General features: G+C 40.6%; 1 protein-coding gene across 6 annotated transcripts in view; it reads left to right on the top strand.

Annotated features, from left to right (window-relative positions):
• auts2a (activator of transcription and developmental regulator AUTS2 a) overlaps window positions 1–18,415 on the top strand; it is a 1,290,268-nt gene that overhangs the window by 1,109,951 nt on the left and 161,902 nt on the right. For all 6 annotated transcript variants that reach the window (XM_068010284.1, XM_068010283.1, XM_068010285.1 and 3 more), the window contains exon 6: window positions 14,207–14,255. In XM_068010284.1, the coding sequence (XP_067866385.1) occupies window positions 14,207–14,255 (49 nt within the window). The remainder of the gene's footprint in view (window positions 1–14,206; window positions 14,256–18,415) is intronic.

The raw sequence follows: 18,415 nt of genomic DNA, 5'->3' as shown, positions 1-18,415 counted from the left end.
AAAAGCATGTTTACAAAATGCTCTGGAGGTCCAATCAAGGACATGTAACAAAATATGGTTTTGCACCAGGCTGGAGTTATACTGCACCTGAGGTAAATTGAAAGATGACCTCCTTGAAAGGGAGGGAATTGATATCTCATGGTTTTAGTACCCGTGAGAGTTAGGTTACAGCCTGAATCATTGAATTATATTAGCACTCTTGTGTTGATATAATACTCTTATAATACTTCACATTAACATGAAAGTGGCTGTGCAACTGTACTTTTGGTAAGGGATGTAACCCAATATAGTTTGATAGGAAAGAGTTAGCTAATGAATGAGCTGACAGTTAAGAGGACGTGAGGTGATTTTGACCAGTGATCACTTGGGAAATGCAAAGTTGCAAGTGAAGAAGATCTGCTCCAATGAAGATCTGCCTTTCATTTCCAGCCTCCATTATTATTGCTGAGTAAACTGAGTGTCGTCAGCCTAGCACCTGTTAGTCATTCTTCATACACTAACAACCTTGTGTAAAAGATTATATTTTGTGCAATAAAGAGATTTAATTTAGATTCAGCTCCATCATGAGTAATTAAGTGCAAGCTTTACAAATTGGTCATTTTTTATGAAGCCGTCTCTGGAAATCCTGATCCAAGCAGATTTTCTAGCAAGTAAACAATGCATTTATCAGAAATGTGCTGAATTAATAAATGTGATATATAATGGAACAAATAGCTCTTTAATGGATGCACCAAAGATGATCAATATTTTGCATTTATCTAAAACTGCAACGAATGCTTCAGTTCTGAAAGGGTTAAGTCAGTTTAGAGTAAGTGGAATGAAAAGATGTTGCTAAGTCCAGCAGATCATTCATTTCCCATAAAACAGACTGGCGTGGAGATGGAATATTAGAGTTTGATTCTAAAGTCCATGTTGGAACCCAGCCTTAACTTACATTCGGTCTTGGCTGAACCTTCATCTATGAGTTTTTGGTGTTTTTTGGGTAGCATCTGACTGAGTATGGCATCCAGGAAGCCTATCAAAACTGGAGTCAATGGGAATCAGGGGGAAAACTCTCTGCTGGTTGGAATTATACCTAGCACAAAGGAAGATGGTTGTGGTTGTTGGAGGTCAATCATCTCAGTCCCAAGACATCACTGCAGGGGTTCCTCAGGGTAGTGTCCTAGGTCCAACCATCTTCAGCTGCTTCATCAATGACCTTTCCTCCACCATAAGGTCAGAAGTGGGGATGTTTGCTGATGATTACACAATGTTTAGCACGATTCATGACGACTCAGATACTGAAGCAGCCCATGTCCAGATGCAACGAGACCTGGACAACATCCAGGCTTGGGCTGGTAAGTGGCAAGTTACATTTATTTTTTAGAGATACAGCACTGAAACAGGCCCTTCGGCTCGCCGAGTCTGTGCCGACCAAGAACCACCCATTTATACTAACCCTACAGTAATCCCATATTCCCTACCACCTACCTACACTAGGGGCAATTTATAATGGCCAATTTACCTATCACCTACAAGTCTTTGGCGGTGGGAGGAAACTGGAGCACCCGGCGAAAACCCACGCGGTCACAGGGAGAACTTGCAAACTCCGCACAGGCAGTACCCAGAATTGAACCCGAGTCCCTGGAGCTGTGAGGCTGTGGTGCTAACCACTGCGCCACTGTGCCGCCCTGAATTTGCGCCACACAAGTGCCAGGCAATGACCATCTCCAACCAGAGAGAATCTAACCATCTGCCCTTGGCATTCAATGGCATTACCATTGCTGAATCCCACACTATCAACATCCTGGGGGTTACCATTGACCAGAAACTGAACTGGAGTAGCCATATAAATACCATGGCCACAACAGCAGGTCAGAGGCTGGGAATCCTGCGGTGAGTAGCTCACCTCCTGATTTTCCAAAGCCTGTCCACCATCTACAAGACACAAGTCAGGAGTGTGATGGAATACTCTCCACTTACCTGGATGGGTGCAGCTCCAACAAAACTCAAGAAGCTTGACACCATCCAGGCCAAAGCACCCTGTGTGATTGGCACTCCATCCACCACCTTCAGCATTCATTCCCTTAACCACCGATGCACAGTGGCAGCAGTGTGCACCATATACAAGATGCACTGCATCAACTCACCAAGGCTCCTTCGACAGCACCTTCCAAACCTGCAACTTCTACAACCTGGAAGGACAAGGGCAGCAGATGCATGGGAACACCATCACCTGCAAGTTCCCCTCAATGCCACAACCATCCTGACTTGGAACTATATCACTGTTCCTTCACTGTTGCTGTGTCAAAATCCTGGAACTCCATTCCTAACAGCACTGTGGGTGTACCTACATCTCAAGACTGCAGCGGTCCGAGAAGGCAGCTCACCACCACCTTCTCAAGGGCAGTTAGTGATGGGCAATAAATGCTGCTCTAGCCAGCAATGCCCACATCCCATGAATGAATAAAAAAAACTGCTATGTGGAGTGCCTCCTGGCAAATGAAAAGTCTTTTGGAATTGGATTAAGTACATTTACAGGGGAGTTCTGTCCTGTAAAGCATACCTAATGTCAACACATATGGAATAGCACTGATAAATCCTTGATGTAAGATGTCCTGTCTTCACATCTGAAGGATACAAACTGGAGAAGAGGCTGGGAGTAGAAATATATTGCACAGAGAAAAAGAGAGGTGCACACAAACAAAAGAGTTAGGTATAATACCACTCATTTGATGGTACCACTTTTGTGCTAGTAATATAGAAACATAGGAACAGGAGTAGGCCATTCAGCCCCTTGAGCCTGTTCTGCCATTCAATTAGATCATGGCCGATCTGTACCTCAATTCTATTTACCAGCCTTTGCTTCATAACCCATAACTAACAGGCACGGGTGAATTGGCGTAATTTTTCAGTTGATGTGAAAGAGATTGGAACTATTGCCACCTATGTGATTTATTCTATAATGATAAACAGTTACTCAAATCCTTGACACCAATTTAAGTGAATTCTAAAATTGTTTTTTTTTGCACCATACATGCTAACTTAGAAAACTAGCAAGCTGTCCAACAGCTTAAAAATGGCTCTGAGTATAGACCTAAAACACATAAAATCAAGAAATTGTATTGTGAGTACAGGAGGATGTGGACTTGATATAACCTGCACTGCACATATCCAAAAACAAGTTAGCAACAGTGGAGACTTAAGGACTTGCATTTCTAGACTGAAGGACTATCGTTAAGGATGGTATGAGTGCTGAAGAACTGAGGATTATTTTCTTGGAGGGTGTTGCCCCTCTAGAACAGTTTGATTTTTTGCATCTGATTTGGTGCATTTATTGGAATTTTGGAGCCTGCTGTATTTCTGTGCATGAATTTCAGAATTTATTTGAAGTAAAATGCATCATCACTCCAGCTCTATTTTATTTCCAAATTTTGGCAATTCCACAAGTAGAGTGACAAGAATGGTCAAATAAACTAGTTAATGTTTTGACACATGGGAGTTCTTGTATCTCAAAAAAAGCTGCAAATATTGTTCACGAAATTAATGCTTCACATAAAGCAACATCCAGGCATGTCTCAGAAAGTTCCTTTTGAGGGAAATGTAAAGTGTTTAGAAGTTGGATTTTATTTATTATACAGACCTTTTTAGGGGGCCCTTAAAAAACATACACATAACTGGGACGCTCAAAATAAAAACGACTCATTTCATATTTTTCCATCTCAGGTTTGTGCATAACAAACAATGGGCGATTTGATCAATTCCAGTCCTGCCCTCCATCTAGATGGTTCTCATAGATGCCAGTTTCACCCTCTAAATAATATGATTGGTTGATACTGTTGCTGGGAAAAGAGCGGAGTGTGACAATTGACATGCATACATTCAATGTCACCAATTATTCAGTGATCATTTATATATCTATTTTTATTTTCCATTTATTGTAATAAAAAAATCTTTCTACTGAGCATGGAAAACATTGCCGTCCATAGAGCAATTTCAATCTATTGGCTGGCTGTTTCCAATGGACTCCCTGTGAAATCTTTAGCTTGGTTCCAGGGAGCTGACCTTTTAACAGCTTGTAGAACAAAATGATTAGTCTGTAGCTTAGCACAGCATGCTTTAGTCACATCTGTTTGAAATGACAAAGAGAACACTTGACAGCCATTTAGCTGAAAGCGTTGCAGGTTCCTGAGTTGGTCTGAGAGCAATTTTATTGATAGATTTGAGCAATGTAAATGGATGGATGGAAAAAGAAAGAGCCAGCAGGTGAGGGTGTCAATTGGTAGTCAGGAAATGGAAGTCATGTCAGTCATTGGCTAATGTAGATTACAATGTCAGATCAAATAGGAGACGCCAAAAATATGACTGATAGATTTGAGTTTCTATTTCATTGGATGGTTCACATTTTGGATATCCAATCTGTTCTTGTAGAACTCCGGTTAACTGTTTGCTTGGAATGTTTGCATTTTAAATATGCAGCCAGACACTCATTTATGGCTATATGTAAAATGGAATCTTCAGTGCAAGGTGTAAGCTGTTATGGAAGTTATTCTGATGTGCACATCATTTATTTTATAAACCATAACTAGTGTTGTCAGCATCAAATTTGAATATCTGGAATCTGTGTTTGGGCTGGTTTGAATGACATTTCATCACTTTTCCAAACATAGGACGATCTGACTTTGAAGACCCCAGAAAAAAAACATTAGTAATACATAACAGAGTAAGGAGAGGTGGGAAATGGATAACATGCACTCACACCTCACCTACTCCCTTCTCCAACTGATATGGACAGATGTTCCAAAAGAAATAGCGGGTAAATGTTACCATGGACAATGGATGATTTTGGAAAGTGATGTAATGAAGATATATATATAATAAAAAAAATTAACAGTTTTCTCAAGTTGCAAATGTTTGATATCTGGTCATGGAAAAAACAATTAGCTGCTGCTGACAACATGGTGTCATGCTGTGCAGTACGGGTACCCATGACAAGTGATCAACAAGTACATATGCTTTTATTGAACACAGAATAATGCTGAACTCTGGCCACAAGTGGGCCAAATATCAGATATTTGCATGTTATTACAAACTAAGATATATGACCAGTTAGAATTTATTTATTATAATTTTTATCCCAATCTCTGTCATGTGGCACTTAGCTTGAAGACGCAACACACCAGTTAATAAATGCATGTATGTGGGTGAAGGCCAAGTGGATAGAGGGCCTTATAGAAGCAATTGACAACCAAGTGGTTAACATCTAGTTCACAGATATTGGTGCTAAAGTGGCTGATATGTGGAAGGGTTCTGTCTCGATGATATAATTAAGCATGCCTCCTTGCTAGTTGATCATTGAATGGTGGCCATGGAAATGTCTGTGGCCAGAAGCCTTACAACATCTAATTTTTCTGTTACCTTTATGAAATAACCAGTTAGTCTCAAGGAGGGGCTCTCACTCTCCCTTCCTCGCCTACAATGCTCACTTGAGTGGGTGTGCTAACTTCTCTCTCCTCTCTCGTGTGCTTGTGCTTGCTGCTTCCTGGGCTTTAATGCGTATGCTTTCTTATGCATGCTGTCTCTCTCTTTCTCCCCTGCTCTCAGCTTCACTTTTGATTCTGTTGTGCTTCCTTTCATTTTTGTTTTATCACCTTCCATTTTATCTTTGTCTTGTTCCTCTCCGCAACATTTTTTTACTCCGTTTCTTACAGAATTTGTGGTGCAGTGTAGGGACAATCAAGGCCGCTGAGAAACTTTGGGGAAGGTTGGTGATATTGATACAGCAGAGAATGGGAGGGATTGGGCTGGGCTGCTGATGTAGCACAGGAGTGGGCAGATGCCAATGATGAAGTGTAGAAAATGGGCTGGGGTGAGTGATGTGTGGGAGGGGGAGGGGGCAGACTAGGGTTCCTAGTGCAGCACAGAAACTTGGGGAGAGTGGACTGGGGTTACCTTGTGGCACAGAAAGGGCAAGGAAGTGGGTGTGAGGCCACTGATGCAGCACAAAACATAGAAAGAATTGGGCGGACGTGATGCGGGTATGGGGTTGGGTTCACTCTTCTTGGCAGAGACTTACACAAAGAAAGAAGTGTGTTCTTTTCTACATGTAAGGGAGCCTCTGACACATGGTGCTGCCCGTGAATTGTAATCTTCAATGTTGGAGGTGAACTCCTGTGGATTCACATTTTATTTGTTTACATGAGGGTCTGTACATGGGGTCTCTGAACAAGAAATCCTAGATTTTCTAATGAGTATTATTTTGACGCTGGCAGGAGCCCATTTAAAATAATTGAGTTACTGCTGTTAAAATATCACTGATTGGAAAAGCTTGGCTCTAGTCAGCCAGCTAGTGGAGATTGTCGGATATGTGGGGAGATCGAAGGTGGCAGGTGGGGGCGAGTGTTCAGGATATTTAAAGGCCCCGCAGGGCACATCATGCTGTTTGTGGAAGGTGATATTGTGGCAGCTGAGTTGATAGGTAATTTTGAGATTTATTTTGTGAACATCTTCCGTGTTTACTGTGTGATAGTTGCTGATTTTATGGCAGGGTGTGTGGTGGGGTGAGGAACTGCTTTGGTGACTGCATCCCCGGAATGTAATTTTTTTGATAGAATGTCTGAATGGGACATGTTTGGGGCAGAAATTGAATTTTGGGAGGTGTTTTTTTTTGATAAATGTAATTGGTGAATAGCAAGAATAGAAAAAGGTCAAAATGACTTATTGGCAAGGAGAAAAATGCAATCTTCTTTAGTGAGAAGAAAAAAATTATTAGACAGCTTTGATGGACGAAATGTAGATGACAAACGTGACAAAGACTAAAAGTGTTGACGTAAAGTGTGGCATTTTGACTTAGATAGAAGTTAAATTAGTGTTTGGCTCAAAGGCTAGAATGTTATTGCTGCAGGCAGACCACTACATTTCCTTGATAAAAGGTGATCCAGAGATTTTGGGTCCAGGCTCTTCCAGCCTCTCATCTGGAGGAAGATTGGTTGCCTTGAAAAGTCTTAAGGGAAATCAAAACAAAAGGAAATGCCTTCAGGAGATATGACTTTTACGACATTCAGTTGCTTCATGCATTTACCATGGAGCTTTTCATCCTGGTGTGAAACATGGTTGAAATGTTCAACCACCAGAAACTCCCCACAGAGTTCATTCTGTCAGACCTTGGAGGAAGAGAGCCTGCTGAATGTGATTGTTAAATAGCGAAAGTAGGGGTCCGATGATGACTCTCCACAGGGATCGGAGATGGCACAGGACTTCAAAGCCTGCAGAGATGCAGATCTAGGAGGTCTTTACTTCAGGTTAAACCCCACAGATGCTGGGGGTGAGTTGGGGGAGGGAGCTGATTCTGATTGTATTTCACAGAGATTGGACAAGTAATGACTTCTTTCCTCTGCAGTAACTGCCGCCTTGAGGGAGATATGAGTAGAGGTTTAGTACGTGGAAGGGAGATTTTAACCTGCTGTCGACAACAGTTGAGGACCATGGAAGTTGAAGCAGGTCTTTATAGTATGTTTTAACTCCTCATTCACCAGCAAATTTACGAACTGTTCTGCAAACACATTAAGATAAACATGTGAAATAGAAAGAAAAGTGTTGAGGAATATTTACATATTAATGCCGTTGTGTATAAAATGAATCATAGGGTGCAGAAATGAGGAATTTCCCATTTTTATACAGAAACTTAAATTGAAATTTCTAGATCAGCATAAATCTGGCCTTTTTCCTGTTCCTGAAAATTCTTGTTTAACCAAGAGTTTTTACAGTAACATAAGGAAACAAGAGTAAGATTCCTTCAACTGAACTTCTGAACAAGCTAAGCATCCATTCTATAACTCTTGGGATAATCTTGAATTTAAGTACAGCACAGGATTCAGGAACAGTAAAGATATGAGCTTTTTTTGTGACTTTGGATTCTTGACATCAGAAGATGCTCCCGCCTTGTCCTAAAGCGAAAGTGAGATTATGAACCATTAGTAATTGTGTTTTGATTGTATTAAAAGATATTTCACTCTGCACTGAATTGTACTGGAACCAATTGAAAATATAGTGCAAGTCCCCAAAGGGGCTTCAACCTAATTTTTACTGAGATTTGGGTTATCTGAATCCAGCCACGCTGCACGAACCTAATTAACTGTAACATTATTTAATGAGGCATGTCTGTTATCTAGTTTCCTAACATTTTTATCTAAAATCTGCAAATTATGCATTGTCCCTATGATCATCCAAACATGTACCCTAGCTCACTTTGCAACTCCTGCGGTCTGACTGATCCTTCATCTCATTGATCTTCATGGGATCTTGTTGCATACAAAGTGGCTGCTGCATTTGCCCAAATAACAAATTACTGCACTTCAGAATACTTCATGGTAAGCAAAGTGCTTTGAGGATGCTGTATAAATGTTAGTTGTTCCTTCTGGCAGGATATACTTTTTTTTAATTAAGCTACTCCTTAATTTATTTAAACCTAATAGGAAAATTCCCTCTTATAATTTTCACTTCGAGGATTACAATGAAAAATCAGGAGACTCAAAAATGATAATCTATTCTTAGAAGAACATTTCAGAACAGAGTAACGTTTTTATTGTCATCAAAAATTGACCATGTGAGTCCTTGATATTAGTGGGAGAGCTTGTTTAGTGACAGTGTTGGAAGTGCTGGTATATCCAATCTGTTATCATTTTATTCTAAAATAGTCTCAAAAATGAGGCTTTGATGCAAAATGCATTTTTGTGAAATATCTTCGGATTGAGACTTCTTGGAGCAATTTTTTTTAAAACTAGCTCTGGATTCAACCTGTCAGCCGCCATCTTCAATGAGTTACTTTTGTGAGCAACAAGAATCTCATGAGCTGAATGTTTGTCAGCAGGGATTTCTTTCTTCCAAGCCTGTAATCCCTTTTGACATCGCTCCTTTTAAAAGCATTGTGGAAGGGAAAATAGTGAAATAACTGCAATAGATTTCAATGACTGTTTCTTGGAGGCATTTTTTGAATCTCATCACAGGACGTATGCTGGACTCCATCAGATTTTCTGTCAGTCAACTGTACTGACCTGTCGACTAGAACATGAAATCAGTTGAGTGTAGCATGAGGCTGTTTATACCTCCAATAGATTCTAAACCAAAAGGATGGCTGATAAATATCTTCCATACAGCCCAATGTGTGCAGGCTGAGCAGTCCAATTTCCACCATTAATAGTGTTTTTTTCCCAGTTTTCTCCTGTTATCTCCTTTTTTTGAAGACACTGACCATTGGTACAACACTTGATTGGCATCCCATCCTCCAGCTTAAAAGTACAGTAACCCCACCACTGGTGTACCACGGCTGCGAAATTTGCTATCTACAGGATGCACTGCAGCAACTTGCCACAGCTTTTTGGCAGCATCTCCCAAACTCACAACCTCCACCACCTGGAAAGAAAAGGAGAGCAGGTGCTTTGGAATACCGTCACCTCCAAGTCACACATCATCCTGATTTGGAAATATATCATTGTTCTTTCATTGTCACTGGGTCAAAATCCAGGAACTCCCTCCCTAACAGCACTGTGGGAGCACCTTCAGCACACGGACTGTAATGGTTGAAGAAGGTGGCTCACCACCATCTTTTCAAGGGCAATTAATGTTGATCTTGCCAGCAACGCTCATATCCTGAGAATGAATTTTAAAAAAAGCATCCAAATAACGATTCAGAAACTGGATTGAGCCAGGAGCAGCAGCAGTGCTCATCTGGACACCTCAAGGAAGGGTTCAGCCTCCCCTCTCCTCACCACGGGCCCCTTGTTTCTTCCTGCATTCGCCCCCCCCCCCACCCCCTACCCCTTGGCCCCAATTGCAGGCCCCTCTCACTTCCCAAATTTCAGACACCATTCCCAAGAATCCCTGGCTGCAGCCTGTTGCCACAATGTTCCCTCCAGCCCAGTTGACCAGCGGATGGGCGGTATCAGAGCTAAAAAAATGTTAAGGGGATCCCACTGTTAAATTCCGCAGGGCTTCCGTGTCCCTCTGTCAATGCACAATTAACGCTGCAGTATTTAACTTTTGCAACTGTTAATCAAGTAGTTTTAAAAGACCTTAGTTGAAAATTTTCAGTAAATAGTACAAGAACGTACCTAAGAAAACGTTGCACAGATGCTAAAAATGCACAATCTTATCCTGTTCAAATGCTGATTACTGGGGCAAAATTAATTTGAGCGTTTTTGCATGTAGGTTTAAAACAAGTATTTCACAAAATCATTCTCTAACTTCTAATTTATTTGTTTGCAATCACACCATTATATTTCTTTTGACATGAAAGTTAATTTTAAAACAAGTTTTAAATATATAATCCAAAGATTAAACCAAAGGTGGACAGTGTAGATTGCCAATCTTAAAAATAAAACATAGATTTTATGAAAAGTTCTCCTAGATACATGGTGTATTTTCAGACTAACTCTGCATTGATTTCCAAGACTTGCAGTGGCTGTATGCTCATTTATAGTTTACAGATTTCCCATGGCTGTGCGTTTTGTTCTTGTTTTTTATTTTTGTATCTATTCTATCAGTGTTTTTCTTGAGCTGCAGTATTGTGTGGTAAATTTCTTCTCCTTCTCCTCACTTCTAAATGGAGGTTTGTATGTTTCAAAGTGTTTTCTCCATGTCCTGAGGAAAATTGCATAGTTTATTTGAAAGGAGTCAATTGTTGTAACGTGTTCAACTTTACTTTCAGAGCTTGTTCCTTGCGAATTGTTTTTGTGCTCTCGATGGCCACGGTTTGCTATGGAACAGTCAGGAGGGGGGAATCTTGTATTGATCCATTCACCCATCACCACTGTGCTCACCTACCTACATTGCCTCCTAGTCCAGCAACACCTCGATTTGTAAATTGTCATTCTTGTTTTCAGATCCCTCCAGCCCTACAATCCTCCAGGATCTCGGCTCTGGAATTCCTTCCCTAAACCCATCCGCCTCTCTCTCTCTCTCCTCCTTAAAACCTATATTTTTACCAAGCTTTTGATCATTTGTTCCAATATCTCATTACATGGCTCAGTGGCAAAATTTTGTTAGAATACGCTCCTGTGAAGTGCCTTGGGATGTTTTACTACAAGAGGGGTGCTATATGAATGCAGGTTGTGGTTGCCAATTGGCAGAAGCCAATTGTGGCATACTCACTTCAGCCTTAGCTGAAGTCAACACAGAGCAAGGAGTAAACCAGGGGACCTTCCTCTTTAAATCTTAAGGATGCATAACCATATTCTATCCTTTGCATCACAATCTCGCTGAAATTGTGAATTTGCTGTGTGTAGGGAAATGTAAATGTAAACTTGCATCTTGAGGTTGTTTTCTCTTTCAAAAATTCGATGTTACTATCAAAAGCAGAGAATCCATCTAAATCAGCTATCAATAATGCAAATTATTCATTTGTAACTTTAAAGACAATCATTAATCCTCCAGTATTAATGAACAAATAAGCAGTTCTCAATCCTCTCGTTCACACAAAGGGTAGTAGAAATTTGGAACTCTGTCCCTCAAAAGGCTGTGGATGCTGGGCTAATTGGAGATTTCAAGACCGCAGAAGTGCAGATGAGTCATGATCTAATTGAGTGGTGGAACAGGCCCAAGGGGCTGAATGGCCTCCTCCTGTTGCTATGTTCCTAACCCACATCAGTCACTTCACACATAAATGGGGGAGTACAGATGATTTAATGCTACTGGAAAGCCTCAGGTTCCATTCTTGTGCTGGAGCAAATGGTGAGCTGCCACCATTGGCCTCCTGAGATGGGGAAGGGAAAAAGTAAACTCCTCATCTCTTCAGGCTTGGGTTGAGCTATGATACCCGCGATGAGAAACAACCTGTTGTCACTCGCTGTTTACTGTCATGCAAAAAGAATTGTCCCTTGGATAGGTACCCATAAGGCTGCTGTCACTTCTGTAATTGTGTGTGCACTAATGGGGCCTTTTAGTACAGCAACAGAGGGCCAGCTGCTTGTAGCATCAAATTCTGAGTACAATAACTTCTATTTACACACAAACTACTGACCTGATAATGAACCTGGGGAACCAACCCTTGTTGGAAGTGTGCTCCTGTTGATGCCTGGCGGGATCAGGCAGCTGTAATTCCCTTTCCATAGTTGAATGGACCGTTGACACCTTTTTTAAAGGTCATAGATGAATATGACACAATTGGTCAAGGCAGCAGAGGGAGACGGGCACCCATAGAACCATTGACCAGCAAGAACTCAACACCTTCAGGAGAGGAGGAAAGGGCAAAAATTGCTGGAAGAAAATACAACAAAGATCAAGATGATTGCATACAAAACTAAACAGACGTGCATTATCAGGTCATTAGATTGGCACAAGAATAATGCGCATGGATGCAGTGAGTTGATGCTTGATACTGAAACCAATGAAAGATTGATAGCAGTGACATTTTGATTCGAGTGGAAGGGTACTTGTGCAAAACCAGGACATAAAGGAACTTAGGTATTGCGTCAGTGAGTAGCATTTCTATTAGCCTATCTACGTTTCTTTGATGAAAGGAATCCGATTTATATTGCCACACCAGTCAATTGTGCATGTAATTGAACACTGTTCACAACAGCATTAATATTCCTTTACCTTTAACCGTCAGAAGCCATTCTAACTTCTGTTAAGCTGTCATGGGTCCAGTAGCTGCTACTTGCGATCTTATTCCCTGCCTCAGTCTTTCATGTGCGGACACGCACGGGTTGGGAGAAGGGGGGAATTTTTTTGTCCTCCTTTATACATTTTGACTGACAGGTTAATTTATACCGGGCAATGTCAAAAAAAAACGAGGGTGCTGTCAGGTTTGCTTGTTGGAAAATTAGATTAAAGGCCGTTGTCATTTACGAAGGATTGCAGTGTTCAAGCGATAAGGTTACATTTAATGAGAGGAAAGAGCCTCCTTTGCAAAGGGACGATGATTTTCTTGTGTCAGGCTGGTGCTTTATCACAGAACCTGATACTGCTGCACCCTGGCAGCTGCTGATAATGGATGATCAAGAACACTGTGCCACTTCAATCGCCGCACTGCTCTAAGTGACAACTTATCGTCCATTTGAACTGCAGGGACTGGGAAATAATTAGCAGCTAACATGTGTCTTGCAAGTGGCAGCACATCATTCCCGCTGTCTAGCTCTTGCCCTGCTCCTGCCCCCCTTGCTCTTTGCCTCACGGAATGCTCTAGTTCCCAGGATGTAGCTTCCGACATGAATGCAGTGACTTGTGCAGGTGACACAAGGGAGCGATGGACTCGGAATAGCCCCTGAAGAATCGAGATAGAGGGAGAGGGGGGGTTTGAGTTGCGATGAAAGCTCTTGTGTCAAGTAACAGCTCGACAGCTGGAAATCCCTGTCCCTCCATCTTCAGCATTCCTCTTCAGAATGCCCGTCACTTAAAAAAATAAGTATTATACTGAGGAACTGAGACCGTTGAAGAATCTGAGTTTGTAATTTATTTTGAGCATCTTTAATGTTATATTCTTGATTACTATTTTTGAAAAAAAAGTTATAATTTAGAATTTAATAATTTGTTTCTTGAACTGCTTTATTTTTGGAATTCAGTAATCTGAGTAAAAATGTTTGTAAAAAAAAAAAGTGCAATGAGAGCATAGTTGATGCTAATGAGGTGACCCTGTGGCACTGGGTTAGGTTAAAGGTTTAAGTTGGATGGAGGCAGAGGGAGGGGTGGAAGACTAGCCTGGAGTCTGTGTAGCTTGCTTTGTGACTTTCATGCATAAATATTTGTGAATGATTACAACTGAAAATAGTTTTTTAAAAAGATTTTTTTCCATTTGTAACAACGTGAGATAGAAGAAGTGTTTGAATCTGTACCAAATAAGATAGAAAATGTTGGAGCTTGCACCTCCGGCTATGAAATGTTGAGCTGGATGACAAGGTGTCCAAGTCCAGAATGTTAGAACAGCTTGGGGAGCTATCTAGTCAAACAAAAATGGTGGTTGGCAGAGTACAAGATACAGGAGCTCGTTTAAAAACCTACAACAAAATTATATTACACTCCATATTTGTGCATTGGTTTTTCAACACATAGTCTAGAGACATATATATAAAATTATCTTAAGGTGTAACCTTCAAATGCAGTCTAAAAAATATACTCTGGCTCTATCTTGTGGAGGGTTGAAGTAACTACAGAGAAATACTTTTGCTTTATTTTCTCTAGAATTGTAATTTTTAAAAATCGAAATTTAACTTTCTTTTTTGTTCTTCCCCAGGTTTCGGATGCCACTTCAGAGAAACTTTTCAATACTACCACAACTAAAGGTAGGCCACCCTTCATCTTCTCGTTGGTTGTCTCCTGAACGAGCACATTGACCTTAAGTCATATGCGAAGTGGCACTTTTAAACTGCAAATTGAAGAGAAAGCGTTCAAATTTGAGTATTCCCATTTTGGTTTTCAACCTGTATGAAAGAGGGCAACCAGTGAATCAACATTCCTATTTCATTGCTGGTAACTAGGGTGAAGGGCTCTCAAGTTGTAGAAGCAAAGGATGATTGATAAACAAAAGGCCTTTCCTCTTGCTTCTGCTTTCTTTCTGGATTTCAATGTATTTCCCACATTCTCATCTTGGTTTACTCATACAGTTTGATTTGTGGCATCCATTTAGTTGTGAATAGCCATGCTTGACAGAGATTCTTTATCCTACTGCAGTTTTTTGAGGTGATTTAGTTCCTGTGAAAGGATTAAGGTTTCTTTGTGTGGCCTTAAATCAACAGCAGCTTTTTATAAAAAAACATTGCCAGGAAACGCACACAAATAGTCCTTTGGTATATTTCCCTTTGCCCTTATTTCAATGAAAATAACCTTTTTTTCTCCTCATGAGTGTTTTCCTTGTGCCATGTGTTAATTTGTGTTGCAAGCATGAGTGACAAAAGAGAAATGTAAATGCAGGTGTTGGAAGCTTGGACTCTTGGAATTTTTATTGGGGAGAAGACATTAATGAAAGGAGAGCAACTGCTTTGTTTAGGGAACTTGTATTCACTCCCCTAAACATTGAAACAATTGTGCTTGAAAGGGGTCTTATTGTGAAGAAATAATCTAAATTTTTGCTTCAAGGCAGGTGCGTGAGGGAACAATATTTCTGTACTTGGGGTCACTTTCTAAGATACACATAGCATTTAAACTTTATTCCTTACAAATGTTAAGAATGCTTTCTTAAATTGGCTACTGTTTGTTTCAAGATGTTTATCTCTAACTGGTATCAAATTGTTAGAGGTCTGTGATTCCATACATATGTATATGAAATATGTTATAATGAAGTACTCACTTTAAAACGCTTGAATGAAGAAAGACTTAATTTCACAAATGAGTGCAGTTGACCTGAATTTCAATTTAGAATATGTGAAATTAATTATATAGTATTTTCTATTACATTTGTTGCTGCTTTACAGTTCTCCCCATTTATAAAAAAATTACTTACTTCCTTTTTAGTTTTGCTGTGCCCAATATTGAAAGTATTATCTGGTCAGGAACTAAAAAAAGACACAATTTTTGTAAATTGAAATTTTGTACCTAGGTCCCTGTTCATTCAGAATGATGCTTCCTGAATAATTGTTTGTGCTTGCTAGTCATTGTTACAGAGTTAAGTTTATGGGAACTGGAATCTCAATCCAAGTTCTATGTGGTCTTTGTATGGTAAGAATTCAAACTGAGTTATACCGAGCAGGAAATCTCTTTTTTTTTATCGTGAGCTGTGCTAAGCTAATTGAGCACAACCAAGGCAGTGTCCAGGCATGACAATTACTTTAAGTGTTTTCAGCTCAGGGTAATATTTCCCACTAGTGATTGGCCATCCAGTGACCCCTGCTGGAAGAATGCACGTAGGTATCCATTGAGTGAAAACAAAGACTTACAATTATTTAGTATCTTAGATATCCCAAAGTGCTTTATATAGTCAATGAAGTACTTTTGAAATCTAGGAAATGCAGCAGCCAATTTGCACAATGCAAGGTTCTGAAAATAGTAATGTGATGATCTGTATTTGTGATGTTGGTTGAGGGATAAACATTAACCAGGACCCTCAAGACAACTCCCCGGTTCTCCTTTGAAATAGCACCATGGGATCTTTTTGAAGAGGGCAGATGGGGCCTCAGTTTAACATCTCATCTGAAAGACAGTACCCTCCAGTAGTGCAGTACTTCCTAAAGCTGGAACATCAGCTGAGGTTCTGTGGTTAAGTTTCTGGAGCGGGACCTGAACCCACAACCTTCTCACTCAAAGGCAAGAGTGCTACCAATTGAGCTACAGCTGATAATGGATTGGGCTCAGCTCTGGTGTTCCCTACATTCAGTTGCCTCCTGACACTCTGCTCAGGCTCATACATGACAACTGTCAGTTGGACAAGGTTTCAGACAGCATCCAGCATCCTTCAGCAGAGATGTACATAGATCAGCAACAGAGTTTTTGGGGAGCCCTTCAAGCTGCCAACAACTATCACCACCTGGGTAACGAGCATTGGTTTGCAGGTTGTCGGATAATTTTTGGAAGGTGGAACTTCTATTCTGGGTTTTTGCAGTCCATATTTGTAACTTAATAAGATATCGGGATTGGTTTTAAAAGTGGAACTATTAATCGCTAAATGTGAGTGTTATGGCAAGGGACTGGCGACAGGCAAATGTGCTTTGTAAAAAGGAAAAAAATTCCAGGGAACTATGGAGCTGACAACAGCTGTAAACAAGATTATAACTTAAAATAATATATAGTGAAGCGTAAGGAGGAATATAGAATGATGATAAGTAGCAACATGATGTAACTAAATGTAGCTGTCTACCAAAATATGGGCCTGGTTTCTATTCCTAGCTGCTTGGTGTGTAACACTCACTTAGTTCTTAAAGTTGTTTTGTTTGTGATCAGTTTATTTACTATGATTTCTTGACTTGTAAGCTTTCAGTGTTTGCCTGCCAAAATTCAACTTCGGTCTTGTGCTTATATAATACGTAAACTGTATACCATTACAGAACAATCTATATACCTCTACAAAACTATCTATGTGCCTCTACAGCCAGAGCTATCTATCTACATGTATATGAGTGCTTTATGATCTTGTATGAACCAACAAATTCTTCAAAAAAAAAGTTAAATTGTCCATGCCCAGAACTGTAGCTTAATTCACACTTAACAATGGGGTTGTATCAAATGTTCTTGTTCCAAAAACAGTATCATGTGTCACTAACTCATGAATTATTGGTCATGCTTTGATTGTGGAATAAAGGTTGTCAAGCACATAGGCCACAAAATTTTCCTCCTTATCATCTTTTCTTTGGCTCTTCAAGTGCCATTTTGGCTCCAAACAGGCATCCATGGCATATGCATGTGCATTTCTGGTGTGAGCCGCATGGGACACTATTTTGGTGAGGCTGTTAGCATGTGTAGGGAACGACTGCAGGAAGAATGCAAGAGTAGACAGATCATGGCATCACACTGCTTTGATGCCAGCGTTGCCATTTTGGAACTCAACACTCCAGCTAACACAATCTCTTAAACACGCACAGCTGAGCACATGCTCAGCAGCAGGAAGGGACTCTTACCCCACAAAACAGTGCTGTTTAAAAGTACCACCATCTACTTACAGGTTAGTTGCTGATTGATTTCTACTGGTTGTTGCTGCGATTGTGCAAGTGTTTAGTTGTTTCTAGAGTTCTTTAAATTTGCTGAAGTCTACAAGGAGTGGCACATGCTGAAGGACTTTGTCCTGACTTCAGGGATTCTGCACAAACCGCTTGCACCCGGACATGGATGCAGTAGTATGCAGTCCTCTTGGACTACAGCGCAACAGGGAGAATGGACAGAGGTGACACAGAGGAGAACAAGCTGCTACCTCTAGCTGTGTGCCATCTCCTCCACCAAGGCCTCCAGTGCAGCGTCAGAGAACCTTGGAGCATGCTGTCTTCCCTGTTGTACCATACTTCACTCTTCTTCCTGCTCAGACTGTCTTCTATGAACAATTCCAGAATCTGCTCCAGCCAGAATGCACCTCTGCTTTAAGAGGTGCAGGCTGGCTTTAAGTAACGTAGGCTCGCTTTAAATGGTGCTTGCCTGGTACAAACATCGGCCCCTTGTTGAGGTGTGGAGCCACTCAACAGCACACTTAGCACTGACTGCACGTAGCAATCATGCAAATTAGCAGATAGCACAAAGTTGGCATGGTGCCTGCATCAGAAGCAAGAATGCGAATTAACACTGCATTGCGATCCATGGACCCATATTCAGGAGCTGTCGAATTTAACCCCATAATATTTAGAAGGTATGGGTAAATTGCCCTGGAGTGCCATTGTAGCAATATGAACAAGCTTTCAAGGTAATTGTCATTGACACTACTGGCAAACGGCCGAAAGGTATTTCAATTGGAAGCATTGGCAAGATATCAAGGTCAAGAGATAAACAAACATGGAAGTAAAGCACTCTGCATTTACAAAATCAATAT

Source organism: Heterodontus francisci, chromosome 30 (genome assembly GCF_036365525.1).
Source record: "Heterodontus francisci isolate sHetFra1 chromosome 30, sHetFra1.hap1, whole genome shotgun sequence".
In the NCBI taxonomy this organism is placed as follows: Eukaryota; Metazoa; Chordata; class Chondrichthyes; order Heterodontiformes; family Heterodontidae; genus Heterodontus; species Heterodontus francisci.
The sequence above is the reverse complement of the archived record's forward strand: the minus strand, read 5'-3'. Positions and strand labels throughout refer to the sequence as shown.